General features: G+C 36.3%; 1 protein-coding gene across 2 annotated transcripts in view; it reads right to left on the bottom strand.

The window, feature by feature from the left end:
- casp8ap2 (caspase 8 associated protein 2) overlaps positions 1-12,108 on the bottom strand; it is a 44,692-nt gene that overhangs the window by 16,135 nt on the left and 16,449 nt on the right. For both annotated transcript variants that reach the window (XM_059982423.1, XM_059982422.1), the window contains exons 3-6: positions 10,022-10,102; positions 8,510-8,610; positions 7,568-7,642; positions 4,990-5,105 (exon numbers count right to left, since the gene is read on the bottom strand). In XM_059982423.1, the coding sequence (XP_059838406.1) occupies positions 4,990-5,105; positions 7,568-7,642; positions 8,510-8,610; positions 10,022-10,102 (373 nt within the window). The remainder of the gene's footprint in view (positions 1-4,989; positions 5,106-7,567; positions 7,643-8,509; positions 8,611-10,021; positions 10,103-12,108) is intronic.

Here is a 12,108-nt window from a genome sequence, read left to right as displayed (position 1 = left end):
AAAGATTGCCTGAATATCGGAGGATCCCCACGTGCGCCATGGAGTTCAAAATAATTTTAATTTTAATTTTTATTTTTCCCAATTACTTTGTAATTTTATCTTCAAAGGACCTATGTATTTAATCCTATCTTTTGTAGATATGGGTGCGAAATTTTCAAAAATATATCATATTCATTTCTTAGATTATAAGTAATTTTTTCAAGTGGAATACAGCTATATATTTCATTATTCCAACGATCCATAGTTAAATATAAGTCAGATTTCCAAGTAACTGCAATAACTTTTTTGGCTACTGCCAGTGCAATTTTTATAAATTTTTTCTGATACTTATTCAATTTAAGTTTCGGTATTGTCCCTTCAATGTCTCCTAATAAAAATAATATTGGGCTATGTGGGAGTTGTACTCCAGTAATTTGTTCCAATAAAAGTCTTAGATTTATCCAAAATGATTGAATTTTAAAACAAGACCAAGTAGAATGTAAAAAAGTACCAATTTCTTGACTACATCAAAAACATTGGTCAGACATATTTGAATTTAATCTATTTATTTTCTGTGGTGTTATATATAATTGATGCAAAAAATTATATTGTACTAATCTAAGTTGGACATTTATTGTATTTATCATACTATCAAAACATAATCTTGACCAGTTTTTTCCATAAATTTTAATATTCAAATCAGATTCCCATTTTTGTCTTGATTTATGAATTCCTGACTTAATTGTCTGTTTTTGAATCAAATTGTACATACAAGATGTAATTTTTTTAATTTTTCCTTTTTGAATTAAGATTTCTATTTCATTAGGTTTTGGCAATAACATTGTTTGACCCAGCTTATCTCGTAAATAGGCCTTTAATTGAAAATAACAGAAAAGGGTGTTATTTGATATTTTATATTTGTTTTTTAATTGATCAAACAACATCAATATACCACCTTCAAAACAATCACCTATGTATTTAATCCCTTTTTGAAACCAATTATGTAAAAGTTGATTATCCATTGTAAAAGGAATAAGCCTTTTTGAATTAGGGTTCTTCTTGCTAATAAAGATTTCTTTATCTCATCGTCCATATTTACCTTATTCCATAAATCAATCAAATGTCTTAATATAAGAGATTCTTTTTTTTTTCTGTATCCATTTGGATTTCCATTTATATATAAAATCTTCTGGTATGTTTTCTCCTATCTTATCTAATTCTATTCTAATCCATGCTGGTTTTTTATCAAAAAAAGATGCAATAAATCTAAGTTGATTTGCTTTGTAATAATTCTTAAAATTTGGAAGTTGTAACCCTCCTAAATCAAATTTACATGTCAATTTTTCCAATGATATTCTTGACATCTTTCCTTTCCAAAGAAATTTCCTCACATATTTATTCAATTCTTGAAAGAACTTCTGAGGCAATTGTATTGGTAAAGTTTGGAATAAATATTGCAATCTAGGAAATATATTCATTTTTACAACATTAACTCTACCTATTAATGTTATTGGTAACATCATCCATTTATCAAGATCTTTTTTTTTAATAATGGCAAATAGTTTTGTTTATATAAATTTTTTCCATCATTATTGACTCTTAAACCTAAACATTTTATCCCATTTATTGGCCATCGAAATTGAGTTACTAATCGACATTGATTATAATCTCCTTTGGTAAGGGGTAAAATTTCACTTTTATCCCAATTTACTTTATACCCTGATATTTTCCCATATTCTTCCAATCTGAAAGATAATTTTTGCAGCGATTGCATTGGGTTTGTTAAATAAATCAAAGCATCATCAGCAAATAAATTAATCTTATATTCTTCTTGGTTAACTCTAAAGCCCACAATATCTGAATCTGTTCTGATTATTTCAGCTAATGGTTCTATCGCCAATACAAATAAAGCAGGTGATAATGGGCAGCCTTGTCTAGTTGACCTTGTTAAGCGAAATGGTGTTGAAATCTGACCACTTGTAACTACTTTAGCTTGAGGATTAATATTTAAGGTTTTAATCCATTTTATAAAAGATTTTCCTAACTCATATTTTTCCAATACTTTAAATAAAAAAATCCCATTCCAATCTATCAAATGCTTTTTCTGCATCCAAGGCAACTGCCACACTCATTTCCTCTCTTTTTTGTGCCAAATGAATTATGCTAAGTAACCAAGTTATATTATCTGTTGATTGTCTATTTTTAATAAAGCCTGTTTGATCCATATGTATTAATTTTGGTAAATATTTAGATATTCTATTAGATAAAATTTTTGCTATTATTTTATAATCTGTATTCAACAAAGAAATAGGCCTATATGATGTTGGTTTTAAAGGATCTCTATCATTTTTTGGCAATACAATTATGATCGCTGTCGAAAAAGATTGTGGGAGTTTGTGCATTCTTTCCACTTGATATATTAATTCCATAAAAGGAGGAATTAGTAAATCTTTAAATTTTTTTTATAAAATTCAGGCAGAAAACCGTCTTCTCCTAGGGATTTATTACTCTGAAGTGATCCTAAAGCTTCTTCAACCTCTTTTAATGTAAAGGGCATATCTAATCCTTTCTGTTCTTCCAAATTTAATTTTGGAAGTTATTTGTGATAAAAATTTATCTATCTCAGCAATCTTATTTTGTGATTCTGATTGATATAATTCAGTATAAAATTTTTTTAAAGTTTCATTAATTTCTAAAGGTTTATAAGTAATCTTATTTGCACTTGTTCTGATTGCATTTATTGTTTTAGAAGCCTGTTCTGTTTTCAACTGCCAAGCAAGAATCTTGTGTGATCTTTCACCTAATTCATAATATCTCTGTTTAGTTCTCATAATTACTTTTTATGTTCGATATGTCTGGAGTGTATTATATTGTAATTTTTTGTTAACAAGTTGTCTTTGTTTTTCTTCTGTCGTATATCTTTGAGATTCTTTTTCTAACTTGGTAATATCTTTTTCTAATTGATCTATTTCTGCCATGTATTCCTTCTTAATTTTAGATGTATAACTTATGATCTGACCCTTCAAGTATGCTTGCATCGCTTCGCATAATACAAATTTATCCTCAACTGAGTGTGAATTTGTATCCAAAAAAAATTGAATCTGTTTTTTCATAAAATCACAAAAATCTTGATGTTTTAATAAAATTGAATTAAACCTCCATCTATAAATCCGATTCCTCCTTATCCATCATTAAATCTCAGCTAAAGTTTGCCAGAAGGCATGTGGGAGACTCTGAAATCAGCTGGAAGAAAGTTCTATGGTCAGATGAAGCCAAAGTTGAGCTTTCTGGCTATCAGACTAAACGCTATGTTTGGCATAAGCCAAACACCATATATCATCAAAAACACTCCATGCCTACCATGAAGCAGGGTGGTGGCTGCATCATGCTGTGGGGATGCTTCACTGCAGCAGGCCCTGGAAGGCTCATGAAGGAAGAAGGCAAAATGAATGCAGCAAAATACAGGGAAATCCTGGAAGAAAACCTGATACAGTCTGCAAGAGAACTGCAACCTGGAAGAAGATTTGTTTTCCAGCAAAACAACAACCCCAAGCATAAAGCCAAAGCTACACAAGAATGGCTTAAAAACAAAGTTAATGTCCTGGAGTGGCCAAGTCAGAGTCCAGACCTCAATCCAACTGAGAAATTGTGGCTGGACTTGAAAAAGGTATTCACTCATGATCACCATGCAATCTAACAGAGTTTGAGCAGTTTAGTCAAGAAGAATGGGGGGAAATTGCAATGCTCAGATGTGCATAGATGACAGATACTACATTGATTCAAGGCTGTAATTGCTGCCAAAAGTAATAAATTTAAATACTTTAAATATCTAAATGCCAAAATTAAACACTGACTTGAAAAGGGTGAGTAATTATGCAATCAATTATTTTGTGTTCAATAATTGTAATAAATATAGACCAATATGTAGAAAACTGTTTTCACTTTGACACGAAAGTGTCTTTTCTTTTGATCAGAGTCAGAAAAAGCCAAATTAAATCCACTATGATTGAATTGTATAAAACAATAAAACATGAAAACTTCCAAGAGGGTGGTGAATACTTTTCCTAGGCACTGTACATATCTATCGTAATTTACAGTTTTTATTATGCACTGCTGCTGCATGTTACAAATTTCACAACATATGACAGTGATGTTAAACCTGATTCTGGTTCTGTGTCTGATGTGAAGTAAATGGCAAAATAATCAAAAGGGTGTTGAAAGTCATGTGAGAGATCAAATGCAATGTGGAAAGATACATGATCATCCACATTGGTGCATAAAACAGAAAAGCAGAGAATTTTTAAAACTGCTGACAGATTAGGAAACTTTAATGTTCAAAGGGTGTGAATGCCTTTGAGCAAAAATTACTGAAAGCTAACATAAGCGGTAAATAGAATCTCAAAACTTGCCAGTGAGGGAGTAAACTAACTATTCATCAGATTGATTCCCAAGAAGATGTGTTTGTCATTACAAGGAAAAAATGAGCAGACTAGGACAGTATGGTCTAGTTTAGAAGAATGAGATCTCATTGACGTTTACAAAATACTTTTTTGGTCTGATTGGCTGGATGTAGAGTATTTCACCTGGTTAAGAAATAGTCCGAAGGGGGGGTCACTGTCCTAAAATAAGGAATTGGCCATTTAGGACAGACTGAGAAATTTAATCATGCAGAAGTGACGAGTTCACAATTCTCTGTTCTGGAGTTGAGTCAGTCATAACTTTATTCAGAATAGATAGCAATAGATTGCTGGATATTGAGGGAAACAAATGATATCAGGATAATGCAGGACAGAATAAGTGGAAAATCAGCCATGGTCTGAATGAAATGGCAGAGCAGGCACAAAAGGCTCCTGCTCCAATTCTAACTGTAATTTACTCCATTGCCAATTCTCACTCCTTAATGGTCATTCTGCAGCCATGCTTTTAAGGCATATTAAGTACATTTTGTCAATTTGCAGAACACAGATACACAATGAATTTTAAATTGATCTTAAGTCTTGACTATTTCACCTTCTGTTTAGCCTATTAATTTCTTCATCCTTGCGGTTAATTTCCTGACGAGCGGTTTTGATGAGCGCCGATATGTTCTTTTTCAGTTGGATGTTCTCATTTGACAGAGTGGAATTCTGTGTAGAAACAGAAAGGATAGCTTCTAGTCCATCATCTCATTTTGTCGTTTCCAGTACATCTCTTGCACCCAATCAAACAGCAGCATAAACCCTGGCCGTTTTATAATCCCGGATTAAATTATTTCCTGATGATGATGCTGAATTCCAAGGACTTTAAAAAAATAACATGTGCAATCAGTTTCATTTTCCAATGTTCCTCATTTTCTATTTTCAATCAGTACATGACAAATGTAGATAACCAAAGCTCATTCCTTAATTCTCAAATAAAGAGTCATCTCATGTTTGCAAATAACTACATTATAAACTGATTCCAGTGCTCTGAAGCTCTAATTCTTTACTTTCTTCATACTCAATGTGTACAACAGCTCCCAGATCAGACAAACTTTCCTTTTCACTAGAGCCATAGTGACACACAGCATTTAAACAGGCCTTTGACCCACCAGATTCACATGAACCATCAATCAGACATTTACACCAATCCTAATTAAACGTTTTTATTGATTCTCCTCACATCTCATCAACCCTTCCCCCCATATTCTACCATTCATCAAAACATAAGAGGAATTGACATGGGCCAGTTATCCTAACAACTCACATCTTTGGGATGTGGGAGGGAACAGCAACACAGGGAAGAAACCATGCAGGCACAGGGAGAATATAAAACGCAGACTGCGCCCTTTGGAATTGAATCAGGGTCTCAATTAGATGCAATGAGCCACCAGGTGCATTCACTCTTAGACATCTTTTTGTTCCAAAGTTCATGTTTGTGCCTTACTAGTGGTCCCCAACCACCGGGCCGCAAAACATGTGCTACCGGGCCATGAGGAAACAATATGATTTGGCGACATGAAACAGTGTCAGCTGCACCTTTCCTCATTCCATCATGCCCACTCTTGAACGTGAATACACGCGAGGTCATTACGCATGTGAGGTTATTACTATTGGAGTATAAAAGTTGCATTGTTTGCTGTGTAACCAAAACTATGTAGTCAGCTTTGAACTTGCTATTTGCTATGCATGTATCCAATTTAGTAGGAGAATGAAATCTTAAGAATGTAGAAGACAATGGTGTGTTAATGAGAGGTAGCTAAGAGATGTAGATTAGAACATGATTAAGTCAATGGGTAGAAACAATAGTGGCGGATGTACGTGTGATATGCAACTGTAGACCGATTGGATATGCTAATGCAACTAGACCAGGAGATTACTATAAAAAATGCTATGTACAAGGATCGGTGGGCAATCAGCAACTAGCTCAATGACTGTCTCAGCTTTGATTTGCAAATTAAAGTTTAACCCTTCTTGAAGAATCTTCTGCGTCACCTGGTCGTTTGTGGGGCACGAAAAACCACGACATTACCCACGCGAGGTCATCAGTCACTTAAACGCAGTGATACCCTCGTGCCAGGTATCACTAGTTGGCCTCGGGTAACCGGCCGCCTCACGCGGCCAGCGGGAAGTGCCATTGGTAGTGGCCTGTAGTGTGGACAGATGGGCGCCGCCTCTAAAAGCTACCTCGCTGCAATCTACTTAAAGCCAGCTCTCGAGCCAAACTTTTGTCAGCGGATAGATCGTACCTACCTACGGGGGGGGGAGGGGGAATGGGTGCAGGTGCACGCCCTGTCACATTCCTCCTCGCTCTCCGGACTGCAACCCCTGGTCTAGAGACCGCAGCCCCAGCACAGGAACCTCCAGCACTTGCCTTGTCCTCTCACCCAACCCACAACCAGCCACACCTGGTCAAGGCATCTGGCAGCAGGCAGGAGGCTGGAGTTTAGGCCCGGAAACTGTCTAATAAGGCAATGAAAACTGCTTTGGCACCTTAAGTCCAAGTGCCCTGCACTTAAGGACAAACCCGTTGAGTGTTTTGAGCAGAAAAAATGTGAACAAGCGGGACAGAAGCAAGTGCTAAGAGCCACGAAAACTAAATTGCGGAATAGACTGGACATAAGGAACCTGCTTCGAGTATCACTCTCTCCCATCACCCCTTGTTGCAGGGAAACAAGCCCAGGGCTCCCACTGATTCAGTGATATTGGTGTGTTGCAATGATTTTATATGTTCATACGAGGAAAATATGCACTGCTGTTATAAATTTGTTAGATAAACCCTTTTAGAAACATAATTGAGTGTATTAGCCACTTATAAGTGACTCATGGTTGACTTATAACCTATATTCCGGTCGTGATTAACACCCCCCCACCATCGGCTGGTTGGTAAGAATATTGTCAATATTAAACCGGTCTGCGGTGCAAAAAAAGGTTGGTGACCCCTGCCTTACTACAACTTTAGTATTGCTTTTCTCAGTTGGACTTCCACTTTCCTGATCTATGTATCTAACCAGAAATAATTAATTTCTGTCCTATTTATTCTTTTTTTAAAAAAATCGCTGATGAAGAAACAAACTGATAAATCAAGTGTCAGGTCTGAATATGTGAACTGACCAATACAAATTAATTACCTTGGTTTCTACTTCTTGCAGTTTTTGCAACAGCTCTTCAACTTTCCTTTCTCTCTCTATAGACTTCTCCTGAAACTGTCATAACAAAGAAAAACAATAGTGTACCACACATTTTTAAAAAATGGTGCAAATGCTCAGAAATTAGGCAGCATCTTCGAAGGAACAGTCAACTGTTTATGTGAATACTCACGTGCAGAATGCAATTTCAAAACTGATTCTTTTGTTGGTTATTCAAATTGATTCCAGGCCATGTGCCAATAAATATATGTCAGCTCAAAAGTTTACAGATTAGTAAATAGGATGGACTGTCGCTGACATAACAACAGCTGTTGTTAGAACAACCACGTACAAAACAGCAGGAAGAACTCAGCAAGTCTATGGAGAGAAAAGAATAGTCCAAACTCTTCACCAGGAACCTTGTTAATTTCTCTCCATAGATGCTGCCTGACCCATTGAGTTCCTCCAGCTCCTTTGCTAGATTTCCAGCATCTGCAGTATCTTTCTTATATCTCTACTGGAACAGGTATGTTGAATTTAAATATTTTTGAGTTTTAAAAGAGGGACTATTTAGGGAACTTAAAGAAGTTGAGCGTCATATTGAAACTAAATCCTAGGATGTTCTAGTCTCAATTGTCATGATTAAGGACATGCTGAGTAAATAGCACATCCCACAGCTGACTGTCTTTAAGGATGCAGAAATAATGCCGTCTAGAATAAGAGGTTTGAAATTGCTTCTGCTGCTGACTCTTCCAGTGCCTTTCTTTAGTTATTCAAAACAAGGCTTCCTGTTCTCAGTGAGAACTTTGTTTGTATATTTTAGCATGTGGCATCTGCTGTTAGTAAAGGTTTGATGAACAAATCAGTTATTGCTTGTTATTTATTTACATTAATGGCACAAGCAGCCCATCTTCCTTTCAAATCATACCATAACCAGACATGTACCTCCTTCAAAGAGATTGCTTTTGCTGTTCCTTCTTCTGCTAATATTTCCTCGTACAAATCAAAACAATCCTTAGCAGGTTTATTCTTTCCTGAAGCATCACCTGAAAACAAAATGTTGTTTTTTTTTATTATTAAGCATTGATAAGGGATTTCTAAACAGTTTATTGTACTTTAAGAATAACACAACGACTTCTTGGCACATTACAGAGCAAAAATTCCCTGTCCTTCAGCAACGTTTTTATAAAGACTTATGTTTCCACGCAAGGCAAACAGCATAGGAAATGCAGTATCATTTGTAGATATAATATGCTCCAAAGTGGCATCATATTGTTTGAATGTGGTTGTAGAATAAATGATCTGAAACGAAGTATGTATGTACTTAGTTAGCCAGATCCACAAGTAACCCAAAATTATGCCAGCATTTATTATCCATATTTGCCAAGACTCTACCCAAATCACCATTCCTTTCTACCAGTGACCACTATGTACTTCACTCAAGTTTCAGATTTTAGTTTCCCTTGACTCTTTGTTTTGATGGTGATTGAATTCTTTCCTTTTATATCATGCAAGATTCGGCAAAATCCATGAATCTGAAACATTTGAAATCACTTTATTATTCTGCAACTCCATCCAGGTGTTTGGACTCCAAGATGATGTGAATAGATGAAATCAATGTCGTCTTCATTATCTTCTTGCTTCTTTGTTGATTTTCCAGGTTTATGAGCTCTTTTGTGAAAATTTTTATTTATATGTTGAGTTTCTTTATTTGTTGTGTGGGTTACGAATATGTAGAAATGTATCATGCTGTTGATAGTTGATAAAATTTAATTGGGACAAAGACCAGAAATTTTCCTCATTCCCTATACAATGCACCTATCCAGCTGTGATTTTAATGCATCTTTGATTCTTTTTAAAACATAATTTAAAATTTCCTCAATTCAACTGAATCATTGAGACCAAAAGCACAATTTTTAAGGTGGTGCTTCTCTGCAATATAATTTGATATGTAATAGCGACCTCTTCCTAAACATAACAAAAAGGTATGTTGAGTGTCCCCTTGTGAAGTAATCATCATCCAATACCTTTGGCCAAAACTACAATGGACTGTTCTGTATAACTAGCACTCTGAAATGACCTCAAAACTACAGTTTTCAGATGCAACAAGTGCCCACGTAAATGTATGGGCACAGATACCTCCAGTGACTAATAAGGAGTTATCTACTTTACAACTCAACCAGTCAATTACTGTAGTTACCCAATGATATACAGTATACTTACTGCTTTAAAACATGAGTATTTAGTGATTAATTAACTGAATCATGTTAGTAATTTGAGGTGTGGACTTACCCAGCCTTTTACTTAACAAGATTCCACCAAATGAACAGAAGTCATTCTCTCAACATGCAATCGGAGAAACCTCAAGATTGGAGAGCATTCTGTGGTCAAGCCCACCATTTGTAAATGTTATATTATCTTTGAAAAAAATTACAAATATCATAAATTTCTACATACATGAAGCAGACTGTCCACCACCTTGGTAGTCTGTGTCCAAGCCATCGTAGATGTCCACAGAGTTTTCATTGTCCGATTTCACTAGTAAAAGTACAACATACATAAAGAGAAAGCCAGCCACAAAAAAAAGCTGAACACATCATCCACTGTGGCCGTGTAACCATGTCATGAAGTAAATTGCAAAATAAACAAATAGTTTGAGCCAACTAGAAAAAAGGGAAGGCAGAGCAATTTGTTGTTCACAGAAAAGTCTTTGAAATTTGCCAATCACTGCTCAGATTTATGATTCACATTTAGTCAAATATAGTCCTGTCTTGACCGTTTCTCTTTTAATAGAAGCTGCCTGATTTCTATTGTTATTGCACCATTGTTAAAAATCTGAGCTATATTAATATTTTTCTTTGTTATGACAGGAATCTACCTGCTCACTCCCCAATCACTACACCCACAATAAATTCTGCTAAAAGATCACCCCTCTGACCTACCAAGCCCAGATTTGCCCGCCAATTTGCTGTGATCTGCTTCCAGCAGCTCCAACAGGTTACTTTGTTGTCTTTTTCCTCTAATTAACCTCATCTATCGTCACTGGGGCAACCTTGGTCTCCACTCTATTATAGTCATTCCTTTTGTTCTTTCCACATTTCCTGCTTTCTACAAGTTAAAACCTGCTTGCTTCTCGAGTTCCTTTCTCTCCGTCACATCTGTTCCCAGAACGATGCTCTCCATTCCAACAGATGCCGTCCTCTTAAAGTGTTTCACTTCCTCCACCATTGATGCTTTCCTTACTCTTCCTTACATCTCTTCATTTCCCGGACATACACCCTCACCCCATCTGCCACCACCTTAACAGGGATAGAGCTCCTCTTGTGTTAACCTACCATCCCATGAGCATCTGCAACCCAGCACATCATTAACTTCACCCCCTTTCTCGCTGCTCTCTACAGAGATCGCTCCCTCTGTGATTCATGATTCCCTTGTCCATTCATCCCTCCCCACTAATCCCCTTCCTGGAAGCGGAAGAAGTTCTACACCTGCCCATTCACCTCGTCCCTCACCTCCTTCAGAACCCCAAACATTCCTTCCAGGTGAGGCAACACTTCACCTGTCTATTCTCCTATCAAATTTCTTCCTCCCCAGCCCTTTATCTTTCTCACCTATCACCTCCTAGCTTCTCACTTCAACCCTCTCTCCCACCCACCTGGCTTCACCTATCACCTTCTAGCATGTCCTTCCTTCCCAACTCCACCCCCCTATTCTAGCTTCTTCCTTGCCAGTCCTGATGAAAGGTCTCACCATGAAATGTTGACTGTTTATTCATTTTCATAGGTGCTGCCTGACCTGCTGAGTTCCTCCAGCATTGAGTGTGTATTATTCTGGATTTCTAGCATCTGCCAAATCTCTTGTGCTTATGATTTGTTTTTCAAGTTTCCAGTTATAATAAAAGGTTGTTAATCTAAAACATTAACTCTGTTTATCACCCTTTGCAGAAGCTACCTGACCAGCTGAAAATCTTCACCACTTCTTTGTTTGAGAAAATAAGGGAAGGCAGTAGACACCAAAGGGTATGGGGAGGACATGGGGATTCAGTAGAGATAGAAGATTACCAATGGATGCCAGTAAAGGATCACTGGGTTACTCCTGCTCCTATTTTTGTGTTGGCCTCTCAAGACATCTTCATGAACAACCACATCCCCCCACCCCAAACACCTTGACTTAAATATGCATACATGATCAATCTCCGCCTTTGGTATACTTAACAGTCTGTCTACACAGTATTATTATTATTATTTAATAATAATAAATTTATTATAACATTATTATTTCACAACATTCTATAGTATCAGTGCACAGAAATAATTATTACCTTTCATTCTTTATTCCAAACTAAATAACCTCTTATCCCATTCTCCCCCAGCAGTTCATCCGTATCCTCCCTGCTAACCCAAGAAGGTTGTGAACCAGCTAATCCAACAATCATTTGTAACATTATCAAATTTAGCCTTAAATCAGTCCCCTCATCCAAGGCATTAATGTAGGCTGAAAATAGTTGAGGGTCCAAAACTGATCCCTGTGGTACTCCATTAGTT

This window comes from Hypanus sabinus, chromosome 10 (genome assembly GCF_030144855.1).
Source record: "Hypanus sabinus isolate sHypSab1 chromosome 10, sHypSab1.hap1, whole genome shotgun sequence".
NCBI classification, from domain to species: domain Eukaryota; kingdom Metazoa; phylum Chordata; class Chondrichthyes; order Myliobatiformes; family Dasyatidae; genus Hypanus; species Hypanus sabinus.
The sequence above is the reverse complement of the archived record's forward strand: the minus strand, read 5'-3'. Positions and strand labels throughout refer to the sequence as shown.